The 22,187-nt window shown below is 56.9% G+C and overlaps 2 protein-coding genes across 6 annotated transcripts; one reads left to right on the forward strand and one right to left on the reverse strand.

Moving 5' to 3' along the window:
• The first annotated feature begins 157 nt into the window (after window positions 1-157).
• On the forward strand, window positions 158-9,993 carry EIF5A (eukaryotic translation initiation factor 5A). Its single transcript, XM_085564278.1, has 6 exons — window positions 158-228; window positions 2,397-2,568; window positions 4,966-5,070; window positions 6,009-6,140; window positions 8,063-8,130; window positions 9,657-9,993. Exons 2-5 carry the CDS (start codon window positions 2,404-2,406, stop codon window positions 8,123-8,125), a joined length of 465 nt encoding a protein of 154 aa, XP_085420404.1. The 5' UTR covers window positions 158-228; window positions 2,397-2,403; the 3' UTR covers window positions 8,126-8,130; window positions 9,657-9,993.
• Window positions 9,983-20,782, reverse strand: GPS2 (G protein pathway suppressor 2). Of its 5 annotated transcripts, XM_085564277.1 has the most exons (11): window positions 20,425-20,782; window positions 19,243-19,352; window positions 17,465-17,577; window positions 15,462-15,538; window positions 14,281-14,357; window positions 12,996-13,191; window positions 12,249-12,341; window positions 11,767-11,846; window positions 11,164-11,232; window positions 10,679-10,768; window positions 9,983-10,152 (listed from the first exon to the last, which is right to left on the reverse strand). In XM_085564277.1, exons 1-11 carry the CDS (start codon window positions 20,516-20,518, stop codon window positions 10,096-10,098), a joined length of 1,056 nt encoding a protein of 351 aa, XP_085420403.1. In that variant the 5' UTR covers window positions 20,519-20,782; the 3' UTR covers window positions 9,983-10,095. The 5 variants fall into 5 exon arrangements, with proteins under 5 accessions (XP_085420403.1, XP_085420399.1, XP_085420400.1 ...); XM_085564273.1 differs by lacking the exons at window positions 9,983-10,152; window positions 10,679-10,768; window positions 11,164-11,232 and having other exon boundaries at window positions 11,308-11,846; window positions 20,425-20,781; XM_085564274.1 differs by lacking the exons at window positions 9,983-10,152; window positions 10,679-10,768; window positions 11,164-11,232 and having other exon boundaries at window positions 11,308-11,846; window positions 13,014-13,191; window positions 20,425-20,779.
• Window positions 20,783-22,187: the final 1,405 nt, after the last annotated feature.

Consider the following 22,187-nt stretch of genomic DNA (forward strand, 5'->3'; position numbering starts at 1 on the left):
AACCCTCCCTGCGCTGGCGCATGCGCGCACGCGGCTCCGTCCACCCCTCCCCGCATGGCGCGTGCGCCGTTCGCTCCGCGGCGCTGCCCCGGCCTCACCGCGCATGCCCAGTGCCGCTCCCCCCCCCCCGCGCGGGGCGGTCGCGCATGCGCGGTGGGGCCCGGGGGTTGCAGCAGCTCCAGCGCGGCGGCGGCGGCGGCGGCGGCGGCTTCGGCCTTGGGGGCTCCGGTGAGTCCCGGGCGGCCCCGGGCGGCGGCCGAGCCCCGGGGCGGCCGCGGGAGGAGCCCCGCGAGCCCCCCGAGCTCCTCCCGCGGAGCTTTTCCCCCCCCGGGCCCGGCCCAGGCCGCGCCCGCCCGCCAGGGGGCCGCGTGGCGGCGGCGAGGGGGGAGCCCCGAATCCGGGGGCTGGGGGGAAACCGGCCCAGAAATTGGGGGGATTTGGGGGTAAAGTCCCCTGAAAATTGGGGGGATTTGGGGGTAAAGTCCCCTAAAAACTGGGGGGATTTGGGGGTAAAGTCCCCTGAAAATGAGGGGGGATTTGGGGGCAAACCCACCCAAAATCTGGGGGGATTTGGGGGTAAACCCACCCAAAATCAGGGCAGATTTGGGGGTAAAGTCCCCTAAAAATTGGGGGGATTTGGGGGTAAAGTCCCCTAAAAATTGGGGGGATTTGGGGGTAAACCCACCCAAAATTTGGGGGGATTTGGGGGTAAAGTCCCCTAAAAATAAGGGGTAATTTGGGGGTAAATCTACCCAAAATTTGGGGGGATTTGGGGATAAACCCACTCCAAAAATAGGAGGAATTGGGGGATAACTCCCCCCAAAATTTAGGGGAATCTGGGGATAGCCCCACCCAAAATTAGGGGATTCCCCCCCAAAATTTGGGGAAATTGGGGGATAACCTCCCCAAAGTTTGGGGGGATTTGGGGATAAGCCCCCTAAAAATTTGGGGGAGTTTGGGGATAACTCCCCCAAAATTTGGGCAAAATTGGGGATAAACCCCCAAAAATTTGGGAAAACCCCTAAAATTTGGAGAAAAATTGGGATAAACTCCCCCAAAATTTGGGGGATCCCCCCCAGGGGCCTTATCACGAAATGGGGGAACCCCCAAAATTCCTTTATAAGGAAGTGGAACCCTGAATTTCCATATAAGGAAATTTGGGGACCCCCTAATTCCATAGGAGGAAATTTTGGGGACCCCTCTAGGGAACCCCCCAAAAAAACCCAAAATTCCCCCCCAAAACCCCCCTGGACCCCCCCAAAATTCTCCCCCATGACCACCCAGCCCCCCCCCCCCCCCCCAAAATTGGGGATTTTTGGGGGTCCCCACCCCAAAATTTTGGCTCCTGATTCTCTTTTTTTGGGGTTCCTCGATCAGTTTTTGGGGCTCCCCATTTTTGGGGGTCTCCATTTTTGGGGTTCCCCATTTTTGGGGTTCGCTTTTCCCATTTCGGGACCCCGTTTTTGGGGTCCCCACCCCCATTTTCAGCTCCTTTCCCCACTTCACCCCCAATTTTTGGGCTCCCCTGACCTTCCCCACCCCCCAAATTTTTCCAGCTCCCCCCTGACCCCCCAAATTTCACTTTCCCCACCCCAAACCCCCAAATTTTACTTTCCCCACCCCCTGAACCCCCAAATTTTGGGGTTCCCACCCTCTGAACCCCATTTTTAGAGTCTCCACCCCATTTCTTCCCTTCCTTTTCTCTCTTTTCCCCCAATTTTTGGGCTCCCCTAACCCTCCCCGCCCCCCAGATTTTTCCTGCTGCCCCCAACCCTCCAAATTTCACTTTCCCCACCCCCTGAACCCCCAAATTTCACTTTCCACACCCCAAATTTTGGGCTTCCCCACCCTCCAAACCCCATTTTTAGGCTCTCCACCCTATTTCTTCACTTCCTTTTCTCAAATTTTTGCGTCCCCCGACCTTCCCCACCCCCCAGATTTTCCCCGCTGCCCCCTGCCCCCCCAAATTTCACTTTCCCCACCCCAAACCCCCAAATTTTGGGGTTCCCCACCCTCTGAGCCCCATTTTTGTGCTCCCCACCCCCTTTTTCAAGTTCTTCTCCCACTTCACCCTCGATTTTTGGGCTCTCCTGACCTCCCCAGCCCCTACATTTTCCCTGCTGCCCCCTGAGTCCCCAAATTTCACTTTCCCCACCCCCTGAACCCCCAAATTTCACTTTCCCCACCCCAAACCCCCAAATTTTGGGGTTCCCACTCTCTGAGCCCCATTTTTGTGCTCCCCACCGCCTTTTTCAAGTTCTTCTCCCACTTCACCCCCGATTTTTGGGCTTCCTGGACCTTCCCCGCCCCCCAAATTTTCCCCGCTGCCCCCTGCCCCCCCAAATTTCGCTTTGCCCCCCCCAAACCCCGATGTTTTTTTGGGGGGGCCCCCCCAGAGAGGCGATGGCCGACGACCTGGACTTCGAGACGGGCGACGCGGGGGCCTCGGCCACGTTCCCCATGCAGTGCTCGGCGCTGCGCAAGAACGGCTTCGTGGTGCTCAAGGGCCGCCCCTGCAAGATCGTGGAGATGAGCACCTCCAAAACGGGCAAGCACGGCCACGCCAAGGTAGCCAAAATCCCGGATCGGGCCCAAAAATCCAGGGGGAGATCCCAAAATTCCTGAGGAAATCCCAAAATCCTGAGCTGAGTCAGCTCCCGGTGATCGCGGTTCCTGTGGAGCTTCCTGGAACCTTTTCTGGGTTCTGATTCCTCCAAAAAACCCAAAAAATGCCCCAAAAATCCCCTGAATGGGGGATTTGGGAATGCCAAGGTAGCCAGAATCCCAGAACAAGCCCAAAAATCCTGGGAAGATCCCAAAATTCCTGAGGAAATCCCAAAATCCTGAGCAGAGTCAGCCCCGAGCAGTTGATGTTCCTTTGGAGCTTCCTGGAGCCTTTTCTGGGTTCTGATTCCTCCAAAAAACCCAAAAAATGCCCCAAAAATCCCCAAATCGGGGATTTGGGAATGCCAAGGTAGCCAAAATCCCAGAACAAGCCCAAAAATCCTGGGGGAGATCCCAAAATTCCTGAGGAAATCCCAAAATCCTGAGCCGAGTCAGCTCCCGGTGATCGCGATTCCTGTGGAGCTGCTTGGAGCTTTTTCTGGGCTCTGATTCTCCCAAAAATGCCCCAAAAATCCCCAAAATTGGGGATTTGGGAATGCCAAGGTAGCCAAAACCCCAGAACGGGCCCAAAAATCCTGGGGAAATCCCAAAATTCCTGAGGAAATCCCAAAATCCTGAGCCGAGTCAGCACAAAGTGATCGCGGTTCCTCTGGAGCTGCTTGGAGCTTTTTCTGGGTTCTGATTCCTCCAAAAAACCCAAAAAATGCCCCAAAAATCCCCAAAATTGGGGATTTGGGAATGCCAAGGTAGCCAGAATCCCAGAACGGGCCCAAAATCCTGGGGAAATCCCAAAATTCCCAGGAAAATACAAAATTTCCGGGAAAATCCCAAAATTCCTGGGAAAATTCCTGGGAAAATCCCAAAATTCCTGGGAAAATCCCGAAATTCTGGGAAAAATCCTAAAATTCCCAGGAAAATCCCAGAATTCCCGAGAAAACCCCAAATTCCTGAGGCCTCTCACGGAGCTTTTTTTGGGTTCTGATTTCCCCCCAAAATACCCCCAAAAAGCTCCAAAAAAACCCAAAATTGGGATTCGGGAATTCCTGGGTGGCCAAAATTCCAGGAAAATCTGAAAATTCTGGGGAAAATCCCGAAATTCTGGAAAAAATCCCCAAATTCCCGGTGGGGATCCTGAAATGGTGAAATTCCCGTCGGGATTCCCAAAAAATCCCCCCGGAATCCCAAATTGGCCCTGAACGCTCCCAGTGCTCCCAGTATGGATCCCAGTTTGGATCCCAGTGCTCCCAGTTTGGGCTCCCAGTCCCTCCCAGTCCCTCCCAGTCCCTCCCAGTTCCCTCCCAGTCCATTCCCAGTCCCTCCCAGTCCCCCCCAGTTCCCTCCCAGTCCCTCCCAGTCCATTCCCAGTCCCTCCCAGTCCCTCCCAGTCCCTCCCAGTCCCTCCCAGTCCCCCCCAGTTCCCTCCCAGTCCCTCCCAGTTCCCTCCCAGTCCATTCCCAGTCCCTCCCAGTCCCCCCCAGTTCCCTCCCAGTCCCTCCCAGTCCATTCCCAGTCCCTCCCAGTCCCTCCCAGTCCCTCCCAGTCCCTCCCAGTCCCCCCCAGTTCCCTCCCAGTCCCTCCCAGTTCCCTCCCAGTCCATTCCCAGTCCCTCCCAGTCCCTCCCAGTTCCCTCCCAGTCCCCCCCAGTTCCCTCCCAGTCCCTCCCAGTTCCCTCCCAGTCCATTCCCAGTCCCTCCCAGTCCCCCCCAGTTCCCTCCCAGTCCCTCCCAGTCCATTCCCAGTCCCTCCCAGTCCCTCCCAGTCCCTCCCAGTCCCTCCCAGTCCCCCCCAGTTCCCTCCCAGTCCCTCCCAGTTCCCTCCCAGTCCATTCCCAGTCCCTCCCAGTCCCTCCCAGTTCCCTCCCAGTCCCTCCCAGTCCCTCCCAGTCCCTCCCAGTCCCTCCCAGTTCCCTCCCAGTCCATCCCAGTCCCTCCCAGTCCCTCCCAGTCCCTCCCAGTTCCCTCCCAGTCCCTCCCAGTCCCTCCCAGTCCCTCCCAGTCCATCCCAGTCCCTCCCAGTTCCCTCCCAGTCCCTCCCAGTCCCTCCCAGTCCCTCCCAGTCCCTCCCAGTTCCCTCCCAGTCCCTCCCAGTCCCTCCCAGTTCCCTCCCAGTCCCTCCCAGTCCCTCCCAGTTCCCTCCCAGTCCCTCCCAGTTCCCTCCCAGTCCATCCCAGTCCCTCCCAGTCCCTCCCAGTCCCTCCCAGTCCCTCCCAGTCCATCCCAGTCCCTCCCAGTTCCCTCCCAGTCCCTCCCAGTCCCTCCCAGTCCCTCCCAGTCCCTCCCAGTCCCTCCCAGTTCCCTCCCAGTCCCTCCCAGTCCCTCCCAGTATAACCAGTTTCCCCAGGTGCACCTGGTGGGCATCGACATCTTCACGGGCAAGAAGTACGAGGACATCTGCCCGTCCACCCACAACATGGACGTGCCCAACATCAAACGGAACGACTTCCAGGTAACACGCCTGCGACACGCGTGTGCACGTAACACACACCTCTGACACACCTGTGCACACCTGTACAGGTGGCACATACCTCTGACACACCTGTACACACGTGTAACAGAACTGAGCACAGGGACACACGTGTCTCATCTGTCTGGATCCAGGACGGGTACCTGGGTGTGTTCCCCGTCTCTCACACGTATGTTACATGTCTCTCACGTGTATTTTACGTGTAGCTGATCAGGATCCAGGACGGGTACCTGGGTGTGTTCCCCGTCTCTCACACGTATGTTACATGTCTATCACATGTCTCACATGTTACATGCATGTTACCCGTGTAGCTGATCGGGATCCAGGACAGGTACCTGTGTGCGTTCCCCGTCTCTCACACATATGTTACACGTATGTTACACGTATGTTACACGTATGTGACCCGCAGCTGATCGGGATCCAGGACGGGTACCTGGGTGTGTTCCCCGTCTCTCACACATATGTTACATGTCTCTCACATGTATTTCACGTGCAGCTGATCGGGATCCAGGACGGGTACCTGTGTGCGTTCCCCGTCTCTCACACATATGTTACACGTATGTTACACGTATGTCACCCGCAGCTGATCGGGATCCAGGACGGGTACCTGTCTGTGTTCCCCGTCTCTCACACATATGTTACACGTATGTCACACGTATGTCACCCGCAGCTGATCGGGATCCAGGACGGGTACCTGTGTGCGTTCCCCGTCTCTCACACATATGTTACACGTATGTCACACGTATGTCACCCGCAGCTGATCGGGATCCAGGATGGGTACCTGTGTGCGTTCCCCGTCTCTCACACGTATGTTACACGTATGTCACACGCAGCTGATCGGGATCCAGGACGGGTACCTGTGTGCGTTCCCCGTCTCTCACGCATATGTTACACGTATGTTACACGTATGTCACACGCAGCTGATCGGGATCCAGGACGGGTACCTGTCGCTGCTCCAGGACAGCGGGGAGGTGCGCGAGGACCTGCGGCTGCCGGAGGGGGAGCTGGGCCGGGAGATCGAGCAGAAGTACGACTGCGGGGAGGAGATCCTGGTGAGCACTGGTTATACTGGTTATACTGGTTATACTGGTTATACTGGGGGAGCTGGGCCGGGAGATCGAGCAGAAGTACGACTGCGGGGAGGAGATCCTGGTGAGCACTGGTTATACTGGTTATACTGGTTATACTGGGGGAACTGGGCCGGGAGATCGAGCAGAAGTACGACTGCGGGGAGGAGATCCTGGTGAGCACTGGTTATACTGGTTATACTGGTTATACTGGTTATACTGGGGGAACTGGGCCGGGAGATCGAGCAGAAGTACGACTGCGGGGAGGAGATCCTGGTGAGCACTGGTTATACTGGTTATACTGGTTATACTGGTTATACTGGTTATACTGGGGGAACTGGGCCGGGAGATCCTGGTGAGTGCTGGTTATACTGGTTATACTGGTTATACTGGGGGAGCTGGGCCAGGAGATCCTGGTGAGCACTGGTTATACTGGTGTGTACTGGTTTGTACTGGTGTGTACTCGTTTGCTGGTTATACTGCTTATATTGGTGTGTACTGGTTTATACGGGTTTGTACTGGTTTATACTGATTTGTACTGGTTATACTGGTTTGGACTGGGAGGGACTGCGGGGAGGAGATCCTGGTCCATACTGGTCTGTTTTGGTCCATACTGGTCCATACTGGTTTATAGGGATTTATACTGGTTTGTACCAGGTTATACCAGTCCATACCGGTCCACACTGGTCCGCACTGGTTTCTACTTGTCCATACTGGTCTATACTGGTCCACATTGCTCTGTACTGGTTTATACTGGTCCTTATTGGTCCATACCAGTTTATACCAACCCATACTGGTCCGTACTGGTCCATACAGGTCCATACTGGTTCTTACTGGCCCTTACTGGTCCGTACTGGTTTATACTGGTCCACACTGGTCCGTGCTGGTCCGTACTGGTTTATACCAGTTCATACCAGTCCGTACTGGTCTGTACCAGTCCACACTGGTCTGTGCTGGTCCGTACTGGTTTATACCGGTCCTTACTGGTCCGTACTGGTTTATAGCAGTCCGTACTGGTCCGTACTGGTTTATACCGGTCCTTACTGGTCCGTACTGGTTTATACTGGTCCGTACTGGTCCGTACTGGTTTATACCAGTCCATACCGGTCCATACTGGTTTATACTGGTCTGTACTGGTTTATACTGGTCTGTACTGGTTTATACTGGTCCATACCAGTCTGTACTGGTCCGTGCCACTCCACACTGGTCTGTACAGGTCCATACTGGTCCGTACTTGTTTATACTGGTCCTTACCAGTCCGTACTGGTTTATACCAGTCCGTACTGGTCCATACTGGTCCATACTGGTCCGTACTGGTTTATACTGGTCCATACCAGTCCGTATTGGTTTATATCAGTCCGTACTAGTCCTTACTGGTCCGTACTGGTTTATACTGGTCCATACCAGTTCGTACTGGTTTATACCAGTCCTTACTGGTCCGTACTGGTTTATACCAGTCCATACTGGTCCGTACTGGTTTATACTGGTCCTTACTGGTCCGTACTGGTTTATAGCGGTCCGTACTGGTCCATACTGGTCCTTACTGGTCCGTACTGGTTTATAGCGGTCCATACTGGTCCGTACTGGTTTATACTGGTCCTTACTGGTCCGTACTGGTTTATACCGGTCCGTACTGGTCCGTACTGGTTTATAGCGGTCCATACTGGTCCGTACTGGTTTATACCGGTCCTTACTGGTTCGTACTGGTTTATACCGGTCCGTACTGGTCCGTACTGGTTTATACCGGTCCATACCAGTCCGTACTGGTTTCTACCGGTCCTTACTGGTCCGTACTGGTTTATAGCAGTCCGTACTAGTCCTTACTGGTCCGTACTGGTTTATACCGGTCCATACTGGTTTGTACTGGTTTCTACCGGTCCTTACTGGTCCGTACTGGTGTCCCGCAGATCACGGTGCTGTCGGCCATGACCGAGGAAGCCGCTGTCGCCATCAAAGCCATGGCCAAATAGGGCAGGTGGGCGGGGCCAAGGGGCGGGGCCAATCAGGGCAGAGGGGCGGGGCCAAAGGGGCGGGGCCAATCAGGGCAGAGGGGCGGGGCCAAGGGGCGGGGCCAATCAGGACAGGGGGCGGGGCCAATCAGGGCAGGTGGGCGGGGCCGAATAGGGCAGGGGGCGTGGCCAAAGGGGCTGGGCCAATCAGGACAGGTGGGCGGGGCCAATCCGGGCAGGGGGCGGGGCCAATCAGGGCGGGTGGGCGGGGCCAAGGGGCGGGGCCAATCAAGACAGGTAGGCGGGGCCGAATAGGACAGGGGGCGTGGCCAAGGGGCTGGACCAATAAGGGCAGGTGGGCGGGGCCGAATAGGGCAGGTGGGCGGGGCCAAGGGGCAGGGCCAATCGGGGAGGGGGCGTGGCCAGATGGGCAGTGGGCGTGGTTAAACAGCCCGGGGGGCGGGGCCAAACGGGGCAGGTGGGCGGGGCTACACTGAGCAGGGGCGGGGCCACACCAAATATGGGGGCTCAGTGGGGGGAGGTGTCCTCGTTACGGGATTTGGGGTCCACATTTTGGGTCTGGGGTCCCTCCAGGATTTGGGGTGCTGGGCTTGGGTCTGGGGGGTCACTGGGGGTCCCGGTTTAGGATTTTGGGGGTCCCCGTTTGGGTCTGGGGTTGTGGTCGTGGTTTCGGGGTCCCTGATTTGGGTCTGGGGTCCCCATCTGGGGGTCCCTGCTTTGGGTCTGGGGTCCCGGTTTGGGATTTTGGGATTCCTGTTTTGGGTCTGGGATTGCGGTCGGGGTTTCGTGGTCCCTGTTTTGGGTCTGGGGTCCCAGTTTGAGATTTGGGGTCCCCATTTAGGGGTCGCGATTTGGGTCTGGGGTCCCAGTCGGGGTTTTGGGATCTCTGTTTTGAGTCTGGGGTCCCCATTTGGGGGTCCCTGTTTTGGGTCTGGGGTCCCGATTTGGGACTGGGCTCCCAGTTTGGGATTTGGGGGTCCCGGCTTGGGTCTGGGGTCCCCATTTGGGGGTCCCCATTTGGGTCTGGGGTCCCCATTGGGGGTCCCGATTTGGGTCTGGGGTCCCGTTGGGGTTTTGGGGTCCCTGTTTTGGGTCTGGGGTCCCCATTGGGGGTCCCGATTTGGGTCTGGGGTCCCAGTTTGGGTTTCAGGGTCCCCTTTGGGGTTCCGGTTTGGATCGGGGGTCCCCATTTGGGTCTGGGGTCCCATTGGGGTCCCGGTTTGGGTCGGGAGTCCCGTTGGGGTTTTGGGGTCCCCATTTGGGTCTGGGGTCAGTATTTGGGTCTGGGGTCCCCATTCGGGGTCCCGATTTGGGTCTGGGGTCCCAGTTTGGGTTTCAGGGTCCCCTTTGGGGTTCCGGTTTGGGTCGGGGGTCCCCATTCGGGTCTGGGGTCCCCATTGGGGTCCCTGTTTTGGGTCTGGGGTCCCGTTGGGGGTCCCGGTTCGGGTCAGGGGTCCCTGATTGGGTTTCAGGGTCCCGATTTGGGTCTGGGGTCCCGGTTCGGCTCCCACCCCTCCCCCTCTCTCCGCAGGCGCCGCCGGGGCCGGGCCCTCCCCCACCTGCACCGCGGGGGGGGCGGGGCTGAGCGGGGGGGGCGGGGCCACCCTGAGGGGGGCGGGGCTCAAACCGGGGGGGGGCGGGGCTGGAGGGGACCCCCCGCCCCTCCCCCACCCCAAACCCCCCCCCGGACCCCCCCCAGCCCCGCGGTGGGGGAGGGGCGCCCCTCTGAAGGGGGAGGGGGAGGGGCGGCCCCAGGCCCCGCCCCCTTTCCTCGGCCCCTCCCCCCCCCCTCCCGTTGGGGCCTCGCCGGATCGGAGAGAAATAAATAAATAAATAAATAAATAATAAACGGTCACGTCGTTAACGGGTTCGTTGATTCGTTAATTAATTAACGGCGGTGATTGGGAAGGGGGGGGGGAGGGGCCGTCCGTGACGTCAGGCGGGCGGGGGGAGGGGCGGCGATGACATCATCACTTGTGGTAGAAGCGCTGGCCCTGCCCGTGGGGGAGGAAGGGGCCGTGCCGGGCCTGGGGGGAGGGGCGGGTGAGGGGGGAGGGCAGGGGAGGGGGGAGGGGCGGCGCTGCCCCTCCCCCACCCCCCCCCAGTGAAAATCCGGGGTGGGGGAGGGGCGGTGGGGGAGGGGCTGAAAGTGTGGAGGAGAGGCTGTGAGAGTGGGGGAGGGGCCATGGAGGGTGGGGGAGGGTCTGTGAGGGGGAGGGGCGGCGCTGCCCCTCACCCACCCCCCCCCTCACCGTGAAAATCAGGGGTGGGGGAGGGGCTAAAGGGGGCTGGGGGAGGGGCTGTGGAGGAGGGGCGGTGGGGGAGGGGCTGTAAGTGTGGGGGAGGGGCCGTGCGGAGGGACTTTGGGGTGGGGGAGGGGCAGTGAAGCAGGGGGAGGGGCTGAGGGGGTGGGGGAGGAGGTGCGTGGGGGGAGGGGCGCTTCTGCCCCTCCCCCACTCCTCTCAATATAAAATATCGATCCTGGGGGGTGGGGGAGGGTCCGTGGGGGTGGGGGAGGGTCCGTGGGGGGTGGGGGAGGGTCGCGGCACTCACGTGGGGGGGGGGCGGCTGGGGGGCGGCGCCGTGGGCGGGGAAACTCCCGGGGGAGGCGGCGCGGGGGGGGGCGGGGAAGGGCAGCGCCGGCTGGGGGGGGAGGGGAGGGGTGGGGTGGGGGAGGGGCAATGGAGCGGCCGCTGCATTGCCCCTCCCCCACCCCTCCCCTCCCCCACGGCTCCTCCCCCTCTCCCGAGGCTGCCCCTCCCCCCCCACTCCCAGCCCTGCCCCTCCCCCCTCCATATCTTGTGCCCCTCCCCCAAAATTCTCCCTTGCCCCTCCCCCCACCCAGCCCCGTGCCCCTCCCCCCCCTCAAAACCCCCTCACCCACCCACCCCCTGTGCCCCTCCCCCACCCAACTTTCTGCCCCTCCCCCCCCAAATCCCATCATTCCCCTCCCCGCCAACTTTCCGCCCCTCCCCCCTCAGAATCCCCTCCCCCTCCAAATATTTTGCCCCTCCCCCGCCCCCGCCCCTCCCCCGCACCTTGGCGCTGCCCTGGATGGCCACGGGCAGTTGGGGGCTGGGCAGGAGGGCGGGGCCGGGGTGCAGCGCCTGGGGGTGGGGGAGGGCTCAGGGGGGCGTGACCCCTCCCCCTGCCCCTCCCCCACTCCCTCCACCCCTCCCCAGTTCTCATTTCCCCTCCCCCACCCCCAAATTCCTCCCCCGCCCCCTCAGGCCCCTCCCCCCCCTTTGCCCCGCCCCCATTCGCCTTTTCTGCCCCTCCCCCGTCTCGCTGAATCCTGATTGGCTGTTGGCCCATTGCCCCGCCCCCTTTCCCGTTAGCCCCGCCCCGCTCACGGGCTCGCTGAATCCTGATTGGCTGTTGGCCCATTGCCCCGCCCCCTTTCCCGTTAGCCCCGCCCCGCTCACGGGCTCGCTGAATCCTGATTGGCTGTTGGCCCATTGCCCCGCCCCCTTTCCCGTTAGCCCCGCCCCGCTCACGGGCTCGCTGAATCCTGATTGGCTGTTGGCCCATTGCCCCGCCCCCTTTCCCGTTAGCCCCGCCCCGCTCACGGGCTCGCTGAATCCTGATTGGCTGTTGGCCCATTGCCCCGCCCCCTTTCCCGTTAGCCCCGCCCCGCTCACGGGCTCGCTGAATCCTGATTGGCTGTTGGCGTGCTCCAGCTGCTTCTGCAGCGGCAGCGACGAGCTGGGGGGGAGGAACCCTGGGGGGGAGGGGAGACCTGAGCCAGGTGTGCCCAGGTGTGCCCAGGTGTGCCCCAGGTGTGCCCAGGTATGCCCAGGTGTGCCCAGGTGTGCCCAGGGGTGCCCAGGTGTGCCCAGGTGTGCCCCAGGTGTGCCCAGGTATGCCCAGGTGTGCCCAGGTGTGCCCAGGGGTGCCCAGGTGTGCCCCAGGTGTGTCCCAGCTGTGCCCAGGTGTGCCCAGGTACCCCCCAGGTATGCCCAGGTACCCCCCAGGTGTGCTCAGGTGTGCCCAGGTGTGCCCAGGTGTGTCCCAGGTGTGCCCAGGTGTGCCCCAGGTGTGCTCAGGGGTGCCCAGGTGTGTTATTTTGGGGGTGCCCAGGTGAATTTTGGGGGTTCCCAGGTGAGTTTTGGGGTGCCCTCACCTGGCTGGGCAGGGGGGAAGTGCCCGTGCAGGCCGAAGGCGCCCCCTGGCGGCTGCTGGGGCAGGAACGGCAGCGCCGGGAACGCGGCGGGGGCTGGGAGAGACCAGTACAGACCAGTATAAACCAGTACGGACCAGCATAAACCAGTATGGACCAGTATAAACCAGTATGGACCAGTATAAACCAGTACAGACCAGTATAAACCAGTACAGACCAGTATAAACCAGTATGGACCGGTATAAACCAGTATGGACCAGTATAAACCAGTATGGATCGGTATAAACCAGTACGGACCAGTATAAACCAGTACAGACCAGTATAAACCAGTACGGACCAGTATAAACCAGTACAGACCAGTATAAACCAGTATGGACCAGTGACACCCAGTGACTCCTCCCAGTCGCCCCCAGTCCCCCCCATTCCCTCCCAGTCCCTCCCAGTCCCTCCCAGTTCCTCCCAGTTCCTCCCAGTCCCTCCCAGTCGCCCCCAGTCCCCCCCAGTTCCTCCCAGTTCCCTCCCAGTTCCCTCCCAGTTCCCCCCCAGTCCCTCCCAGTTCCCTCCCAGTCCCTCCCAGTTCCTCCCAGTTCCCTCCCAGTTCCCTCCCAGTTCCCCCCCAGTCCCTCCCAGTTCCCTCCCAGTCCCTCCCAGTCCCTCCCAGTTCCCTCCCAGTCCCTCCCAGTTCCCTCCCAGTCCATCCCAGTTCCTCCCAGTCCCCCCCAGTCCCCCCCAGTCCCTCCCAGTACAAACCAGTATCCCCAGTCTCACCCCGCAGCTGCTGGGCTCCTCCGTAGGCCGGGGGGGGCTGGGCGGGGGGGAAGGGTGGGGGAGGGGCCGCGCTTTGCCCCACCCCGAAGGGGGCGGGGCCGGGCCCCCCCTGGGCCCCCCCGAAAGCTCCGGGGTCCCCCCCGGCCCCGAAGGGCGGCTGGGCCCCGAAATGGCGCGGCTGGAACCCCAAAAACAGCCCAAATCACCCCAAAATCACCCAAAACCAGCCGAAATCACCCCAAAAACAGCCCAAATCACCCCAAAATCAGCCCAAATCACCCCAAAAACAGCCAAAACCAGCCGAAATCACCCCAAAACCAGCCAAAAGCACCCCAAAAACAGCCAAAATCACCCCCAAAACAGCCAAAAGCACCCTAAAATCAGCCAAAATCACCCCAAAAACAGATAAAATCACCCTAAAAACAGCCAAAATCACCCCAAAATCACCCAAAACCAGCAGAAATCACCCCAAAACCAGCCCAAATCACCCCAAAATCAGCCAAAATCACCCCAAAAACAGCCAAAATCACCCCAAAACCAGACAAAATCACCCCAAAACCAGACAAAATCACCCCAAAGTCACCCAAAACCAGCCGAAATCACCCCAAAAACAGCTAAAATCACCCTAAAAACAGCCAAAATCACCCCAAAATCACCCAAAACCAGCAGAAATCACCCCAAAACCAGCCCAAATCACCCCAAAAACACCCAAAAGCACCCTGAATTCACTCCAAACTACCAAAAATCATCCAAAACCACCCCAAATCACCCCAAAGCTACCCCAAAACAGCCAAAATCACCCAAATCGCCCAAAACCACCCCAAATCACCCCAAAATCACCCGAAACAACACCAAAATCATCCAAATCACCCCAAAATCACCCCAAATCTCCCCAAAACCACCCCAAAATGCCCCAAAATCCTTCCAATCCCCTGAAATACCCCAAATTCCTCCAAAATCCCCCAAAATCCCCCCAAATCCCCCCAAATCCTCCCAAAATTCCATTTAAAACCCCCCAAATTCCTCCGAAATCCCCCAAATCCCCCCAAAAATCCCCAGAAAATTCCTCAAACCCTTGCCAAATCCCCCCAAAATCCTCCCAAAATTATTCCAGTCCTCACCAATACCCCAAATTTCCCCCAAACTCCCCCCCCCAAATCTTTCCAAAAATATCCCCAAAATTACTCAAAATTCCCACAAATCCCCCCCCAAACCCCCCCAAACCCCCCAAAATCCCCCAAAATCTCCCAAATCCCCCCAAACTCACGCTGATCACGGGGGGCCCGAACATTTGCTTGGCCCGGTCGGCCCCGATGAGCCCCGAGCGAGGCCCCCCCGGGCTGCCTGTGGGGACCCCAAAAACACCCCAAAATTACCTCCAAAGCACCCCAAAATCAGCCCAAAACTACCCCAAAACTACCCCAAAATCAGCCCCAAAATTACCTCCAAAACACCCCAAAATCACCCCAAAATCACCCCAAAATTACCCCAAAATCAGCCCCAAAATTACCTCCAAAACACCCCAAAATCAGCCCAAAATCACCCCAAAATTACCCCAAAATCAGCCCCAAAATTACCTCCAAAACACCCCAAAATCAGCCCAAAACTACCCCAAAATCAGCCCCAAAATTACCTGAAAAACACCCCAAAATCAGCCCAAAATCAGCCCAAAACTACCCCAAAATCAGCCCCAAAATTACCTCCAAAACACCCCAAAAACCCCCCAAAACCAGTCCAAAGTCACCCCCAAAATCACCCCAAAATGACCACAAAGTCAGCCCAAAATTACCTCAAAACCACCCCAAAATCACCCCAAAATCAGCCCCAAATTACCTCAAAGTCACCCCAAAATTACCTCGAAGTCAGTGCCAAAATTACACCAAAATCACACTAAAATCACCCCAAAATTACCCCAAAATTAGCCCCAGAACCCCCCCAAAACCTCCCCAACCCCCCCAAATCCCCCCTGGACCCCCCAAAATTCCCCCAGGACCTCCTCAAACCCCCCAAACTTCCCAAAACCCCCCAAAAATCCCCCTCCAATTACACAAACCCTCCCCAAATCCCCTCGGGACCCCCCAAATCCCCCAAAATCCTCCCCCAGGACCCCCCCAAATCCCCCCAAATCCCTCCAGAACCCCCTGGGACCCTCCAAAACCCCTCCAGGACCCCCCCAAATTCCCCAAAATCCCCCCCAGGACCCTCCAGGATCCCCCAAAATCCTCCCCAACCCCCCTCAGGGCTCCCCAAACCCCCCCAGGACCCCCCAAATTCCCCAAAATCCCCCCAAGTCCCCCCAGGATCCCCAAAATCCCCCCCAGGACCCCCCAAATCCCCCCCAGGATCCCCCAAATCCCCCCAGGACCCTCCAGGATCCCCCCAAATCCCCCCAAATCCCCCCGGGACCCCCCGGGACCCCCCAAATTCCCCCCGAGCCCCCGCGCTCACCGGCCATGCCCAGCAGGTGAGCCCCCGGCACCCCCAAACTCTGGGGGTACGCGGCCGCCGTCAGCGTGGTCAGGTCACTGCGGGAGCCAAGAACAGCCAAAATCAGCCCAAAATCAGCCAAAAACAGCCAAAATCAGCCAAAAACAGCCCCAAATCACCCAAAAACAGACAGTAACAGCCCAAAACCACCCAAAATCACCCAAAATCAGCCAAAATCAGCCCAAAATCACCCAAAATCACCCAAAATCAGCCAAAATCAGCCCAAAATCAGCCAAAATCAGCCAAAAACAGCCCCAAATCACCCAAAAACAGACAGTAACAGCCCAAAACCACCCAAAATCACCCAAAATCAGCCAAAATCAGCCCAAAATCACCCAAAATCACCCAAAATCACCCAAAATCAGCCCAAATCAGCCCAAAATCACCCAAAATCAGCCAAAATCAGCCCAAAATCAGCCAAAATCAGCCAAAAACAGCCAAAACCAGCCAAAATCACCCAAAACCAGCACAAATCAGCCAAAATCACCCAAAACCAGCATAAATCAGCCCAAAATCACCCAAAACCAGACAGTAACAGCCCAAAACCACCCAAAACCACCCAAAACCACCCAAAATCAGCCAAAATCACCCCAAATCACCCAAAATCAGCCCCAAATCACCCAAAACCAGCACAAAATCAGCCCAAAACAGCCAAAATCAGCCAAAATCACCCAAAACCAGACAGTAACAGCCCAAAACCACCCAAAACCACCCAAAATCAGCCAAAATCACCCCAAATCACCCAAAATCAGCCCCAAATCACCCAAAACCAGCACAAAATCAGCCCAAAACAGCCCAAAATCACCCAAAATCAGCACAAATCACCCCAAATCATCCAAAAACAGCACAAATCACCCCAAATCAGCCCAAAATCACCCAAAACCAGCACAAATCAGCCCAAAATCAGACAGAAACAGCACAAAACCACCCAAAACCAGCAGAAAATCAGCCAAAATCAGCCAAAATCAGCCCAAAATCACCCAAAACAACACAAATCACCCAAAAATCAGCCGAAAACAGGCAAAACCAGACAAAACCAGACAAAACCAGCCAAAAAACAGCCAAAAACAGACAATCCACCCCAATACCGCCCAAAATCAGCCCAAAACGGGCAAAACCAGCCCAAAATTAGCCCAAAATCACTCAAAATCAGCCCAAAACAAGTATAAAAAGGCAAAACCAGACAAAACCAGCCAAAAACAGACAATCCACCCCAAAACAGCCCAAATCACCCAAAATCCACCCCAAGCAGCCAAATTCATCCCACAACAGCAGAAAAACACCCAAAAAACCCCAAAAACCCCAAAAAAACCCAAAAACCAGCCCCAAACCCTCCTAAAACCCCAAAATCCCCCCCAAACCCCTCAGCAATCCCTTTTATCACCCAAAAAACCAAAATTCATCAAAATTCCCTTTTCTTCCCCCAAATTCCCATTTCCCCCCCCCAAACAACCCACTTTCCCCAAAAATTGCCATTTTTTCACCCAAAAGACCCATTTTCCCCCAAAAAATCCCATTTTTCCTCCAAAAATAGCTGGTTTTCCCCCAAATTCCTATTTTGCCTCCCAAATCCCCTTGTTTTTCCCAAAATTCCCATTTTTCCCTGCAAAATTACCGATTTTTTTCCCAAAATCTCCATTTTTCACCCCAAAACTGCTACTTTACCCCAAAAATCCCAATCTTTTCCTGAAATTCCGATTATTTTTCCCCAAAATCTCCATTTTTCCCACAATCCCCATTTTAACCCAAAAAATCCCATTTTTTCCCCCAAAATTCTCATTCTTTCCCTCCAAAATCCCTTTTTCCCCCCCAAATCCCCATTTTTTCCCCTTAAAATCCTCATTTTCACCCCAAAAACTCCCAATTTTTCCCCCAAAACTCCTGTTATTTTTTTCCCCAGAACCCCCAGTTTTTCCCAAATTCCCGTTTTTTCCCAAAATCCCGTTTTTTGCCCCCAAACTCACCTCTGCTCCTTGCGGCGCCGCTTCTCTTCCTCGTGCAGAACCTTCTTGAGCTGCAGGAAGAGCTGGTGCTTCTCCTCCTGCAGCGCGCCCAGCTTCTCCTGCAGCTTCAGCAGCTGAATTTGGGGCGAAAAAACGGGATTTTGGGAAAAAACGGGAATTTCGGGAGAAAAAATGGGGATTTTAGCAAAAAAAATGGAGAATTTAGGCCAAAAAATGGGGATTTTAGCCCCAAAAATGGGATTTTTAAAGGAGTTTTTCCTCCCCCGGCTTCTCTCTGCAGCTTCAGCAGCTGAATTTGGGGTAAGAAAACAGGATTTGGGGAAAAAATGACAATTTTGGCCAAAAAATTTGAGGTTTTAGCAAAAAGAATGGGGGTTTTAGCCCAAAAAATTGGGATTTTTAGCCAGAAAAATGGGATTTTTAGGAAAAAAAAAAGAGATTTTTAGGAGGAAAAAATGGGATTTTTGGGGCAAAACCAGTGATTTTTGTGGGGAGAAATGGGATTTTTTTTGGGGAAAAATGGGAAGTTAGAGGGGAGTTTCTTTAGATTTTCCAAAGATTTTTTATTTTGGATTTGTTGGGATTTTTGGGGATTTTGGGGGAATTTTTGGGAGATTTTTTGGCAATTCTGGGGGGATTTTTGGGTGAATTTTTTTGGATTTTGGTGAATTTCCCCACCTGCTCCCAGGTCTCATCCAGGGAGGCAATTTTGAGTGAATTTTGGGTGAATTTTGGGTGAATTTTGGGTGAATTTTGAGTGAATTTTGGGTGAATTTTGAGTGAATTTTGAGTGAATTTTGGGTGAATTTTCAGGGGATTTTTTTTTGGGGGGGGGGAATTTTGGGATGGATTTTTTTGGGATTTTTGGGTGAATTTTTTTGGATTTTGGTGAATTTTTCCCCACCTCTTCCCAGGTCTTCTTCAGGGACATCCTCTCCCCCAGGGGGGCGATTTTGGGGGGATTTTTTGGGATTTTGGGGGAATTTTCAGGGGATTTTTTTTTATTTTTCTGGGGATTTTTGGGATGGATTTTTCGGGGATTTGGGGGAATTCTGGGGTGAATTTTTTGGGATTTTGGTGAATTTTCCCCACCTCTTCCCAGGTCTTCTTCAGGGACATCCTCTCCTCCAGGGAGGCGATTTTGGGGGGATTTTTTGGGGATTTTTTTTGGAATTTCAGAGGGATTTTGGGGGGAATTTTGGGTGAATTTTTCGGGGATTTTTGGGCTGATTTTGGTGGTTTTTGGTGAATTTTCCCCACCTGCTCCCGGGTCTCCTCCAGGGACATCCTCTCCCCCAGGGGGGCGATTTTGGGGGGATTTTTTGGGTATTTTTTTTGGAATTTCAGAGGGATTTTGGGGGGGAATTTTGGGTGAATTTTTGGGTTGATTTTTGGGTGAATTTTTTGGGCTGATTTTTGGGTGAATTTTTGTGGATTTTGGTGAATTCCCCACCACCTGCTCCTGGGTCTCCTCCAGGGTCATCCTCTCCTCCAGGGGGGGGATTTTTTTGGGATTTTTTTTGGAATTTCAGAGGGATTTTGGGGGGAATTTTGGGTGAACTTTTGGGCTGATTTTTGGGTGAATTTTGGTGGATTTTGGTGAATTCCCCACCTGCTCCCGGGTCTCCTCCAGGGACATCCTCTCCTCCAGGGAGGTGATTTTGGGGGAATTTTTTGGGAATTTTTTTGGAATTTCAGAGGGATTTTGGGGGGAATTTTGGGTGAACTTTTGGGCTGATTTTTGGGTGAATTTTGGTGGATTTTGGTGAATTCCCCACCTGCTCCCGGGTCTCCTCCAGGGACATCCTCTCCTCCAGCTCCTTGCGCCGGCGCCGCTCCTGCTCCTCCCGCACCTTCTGCTCCATCATCTTGTCCACCTCCTCCTCCTCTGCCAAACCGGGGTCACACGGGGGTCAGGGGTCACACGGGGGTCACAGGTCACTCAGGGTCACCCAGGGTCATCCAGGGGTCAGGGGTCACTCATTGATCACTCATTGATCACTCATTGATCACTCATTGGTCACTCAGTGGTCACTCAGGGTCATTCAGGGTCACTCGGGGTCACTCATTGGTCACTCATTGGTCACTCAGGGTCACTCAGGGTCACTCAGTGGTCACTCATTGGTCACTCATTGGTCACTCAGGGTCACTCATTGGTCACTCAGTGGTCACTCATTGGTCACTCATTGGTCACTCAGGGTCACTCATTGGTCACTCGGGTCACTCATTGGTCACTCAGGGTCACTCATTGGTCACTCAGGGGTCACTCAGGGTCACGCAGGGTCACTCAGGGTCACTCAGGGGTCACCCAGGGGTCACTCAGGGTCACTCATTGGTCACTCAATGGTCACTCAGGGGTCACTCAGGTCACTCAGTGGTCACTCATTGGTCACTCAGGGGTCACTCAGGGGTCACCATGGATTTTTGGGGGTCCCAGCTCCCCCTTGCCCCCACCCAAAGAGGGGCGTGGCCTGTTGCCATGGTAACCCCGCCGGGGGCGTGGCCTGTTGCTATGGGCACGCAGAGGGGCGTGGCCTGTTGCTATGGGCACGCCGAGGGGGCGTGGCCTGTTGCTATGGACACACCGACGGGGCGGGGCCTGTTGCTATGGGCACGCAGAGGGGCGTGGCCTGTTGCTATGGACACACCGAGGGGGCGTGGCCTGTTGCTGCGGAGGCCCCAGGGGCGTCTGCGTTGCCATGGCAACCCCGCCATGGCGGCGCGGGACCCTCGGGGCCCGGCCCGGCCCCCCGTTCCCCCCGGGACCCCGCGGGGCTCCCCCGGCTCCCCGGCCCATCCCGGGACCCTCCCGGGACCCTCCCGGGGCTCCCCGGCCCATCCCGGACCCTCCCGGGGCTCCCCGGCCCATCCCGGACCCTCCCGGGCTCCCCGGCCCATCCCGGGACCCTCCCCGGCTCCCCGGCCCGGCCCGGCCGCTGGCGGGGCGCCGCCGCTCTCACCCTGCCGCTTGCGCTCCCGCTCCACCATGACGTGGCGGTGCAGCGCCCGCGCCATGGCCGAGCTCAGCTTCGGCCGCTCCAGCAGCGCCGGCATCGCGGCCGGCGCGAGGGGGCGAGCGGAGACAGCGGGGCCGGGGCCGAGCGGGGCCGGGGCCGAGCGGGGCCGGGGGAGGCTCCGCGGGGCTCCGGGCGGGGCCGGGGGAGGCTCCGCGGGGCTCCGGGCGGCTCCGAGCGGGGCCGGGGCCGGGCTCGGGGCCGGCTGAGGCTCGGGGTCCGCGGGGCTCCGAGCGGGGCCGGGCTCGGGCCGCGGTTCCGCTTCCGGAGCGGCGGCGGCGGCCGAGGGGAAAGGCTGCCCTCAGAGCGAGGCCACGCCCCCTTCGGCGGGAACGAGGCTAAACCACGCCCCTTTGGCGGGTAATAGGCGAAACCACGCCCCTTTACGCGGGTAAAGTGAAACCACGCCCCTTTGGAGGGAACGAGGCTAAACCACGCGCCTTTGGCGGTTAAAAGGTGAAACCACGCCCCTCTAGGCGGAAACGAGGCTAAACCACGCCCCTTTGGCGGGTAAAAATGAAACCACGCCCCTTTAGGCGGGAACGAGGCCAAATCACGCCCCTTTGGCGGGTAATAGGTGAAACCACGCCCCTTTGGCGGGTAAAAGGTGAAACCACGCCCCTTTGGCGGGTAATAGGTGAAACCACGCCCCTTTACGCGGGTAAAAGGTGAAACCACGCCCCTTTGGCGGGTAACAGGTGAAACCACGCCCCTTTGGCGGGTAAAAGGTGAAGTCACGCCTCCTGGAGCGGGAACGAGGCTAAACCACGCCCCCCAATTAGCCGTGGGGTGAAGCCACGCCCCTCATGGCCGATACGAGGCCAAGCCACGCCCCCCGCGCTGGGAACGAGGCTCAACCACGCCCTGATTTCCATAGAAGGAATAATTTGCATATTTACATGACAACGAGGCTGAACCACGCCCCAATTGCCATAGAAGGAAAAAATTTGCATCTTTGCATGAAAACGAGGCTGAACCAAACCCTGATCACCATATAAAGAAAAAATTGGCATATTTACATGAAAACGAGGCTAAACCACGCCCTGATTACCATATAAGGGAAAATATCACACCTTTGCATGTAAATGAGGCTAAGCCACGCCCCAATTACCATATAAGGAAAAAAACTCTCATCTTTGCAAGAAAATGAGGCCCTGATAATTAAATAAAGATAAGCCACGCCCCTTTCGCTTCCTCAGGCCCCTCCCCCATCCCAGGACCACCCAAAATTTCTGCCCCTCCCCCCCGCAAAAAATTTCCCGCCCTTCCCCCACAGAAAATTCCCACATTTTTTTCCTCACGGTTTTATTTTGGGGAGGGGGGAAGGGAGGGGAAAAGGGGGGGAGGGGCACGGCCCCCCCTCCCCCACCCCCCTCGCAGCAGCTTTAAATAAAAATTCATTAAAAAAAAAAAAAATCAAAAAAAAACCAAGAAAAAAACAAAAAGAAAAAAAAAAACACAAAAAAAATAAAACCTCGACCAGAAACCCCCAAAAAACCCCGAAACCCCCCAAAAAATCCCCTCCCCCCGCCCCTCCCCCACCCCCGGGTTCACATTTGGGGCAATAAATAAAGGGGGGGGAGGGGCGGGGGGAGGGGCTGTGCAGTGGGGGAGGGGGAAGTGCCGTGACCCCTCCCCCCCCAAAAAAATTGGGGTGAAACCCCCCAAAAACGGATCAGGGACCCCTAAATGGGGCTCAGGAACCCCAA

Source organism: Lonchura striata, chromosome 32 (assembly GCF_050655825.1).
Source record: "Lonchura striata isolate lonStrDom1 chromosome 32, ASM5065582v1, whole genome shotgun sequence".
Classification (NCBI taxonomy): domain Eukaryota; kingdom Metazoa; phylum Chordata; class Aves; order Passeriformes; family Estrildidae; genus Lonchura; species Lonchura striata.

Excerpts from the sequence above, each read along its gene's own strand:
- GPS2 (XM_085564273.1), bottom strand. The coding sequence starts at position 20,518 with ATGCCGGCGCTGCTGGAGCGGCCGAAGCTGAGCTCGGCCATGGCGCGG. Across the intron at positions 19,353-20,424 it reads GCGGGAGCGCAAGCGGCAGG|AGGAGGAGGAGGTGGACAAG; the intron begins GTGAGAGCGGCG and ends CCGGTTTGGCAG. Across the intron at positions 13,192-14,280 it reads TCGGGCCCCCCGTGATCAGC|CCGCGCCATTTCGGGGCCCA; the intron begins GTGAGTTTGGGG and ends TTGGGGTTCCAG.
- EIF5A (XM_085564278.1), top strand. The coding sequence starts at position 2,404 with ATGGCCGACGACCTGGACTTCGAGACGGGCGACGCGGGGGCCTCGGCC. Across the intron at positions 5,071-6,008 it reads TCAAACGGAACGACTTCCAG|CTGATCGGGATCCAGGACGG; the intron begins GTAACACGCCTG and ends TGTCACACGCAG. Across the intron at positions 6,141-8,062 it reads ACTGCGGGGAGGAGATCCTG|ATCACGGTGCTGTCGGCCAT; the intron begins GTGAGCACTGGT and ends GGTGTCCCGCAG.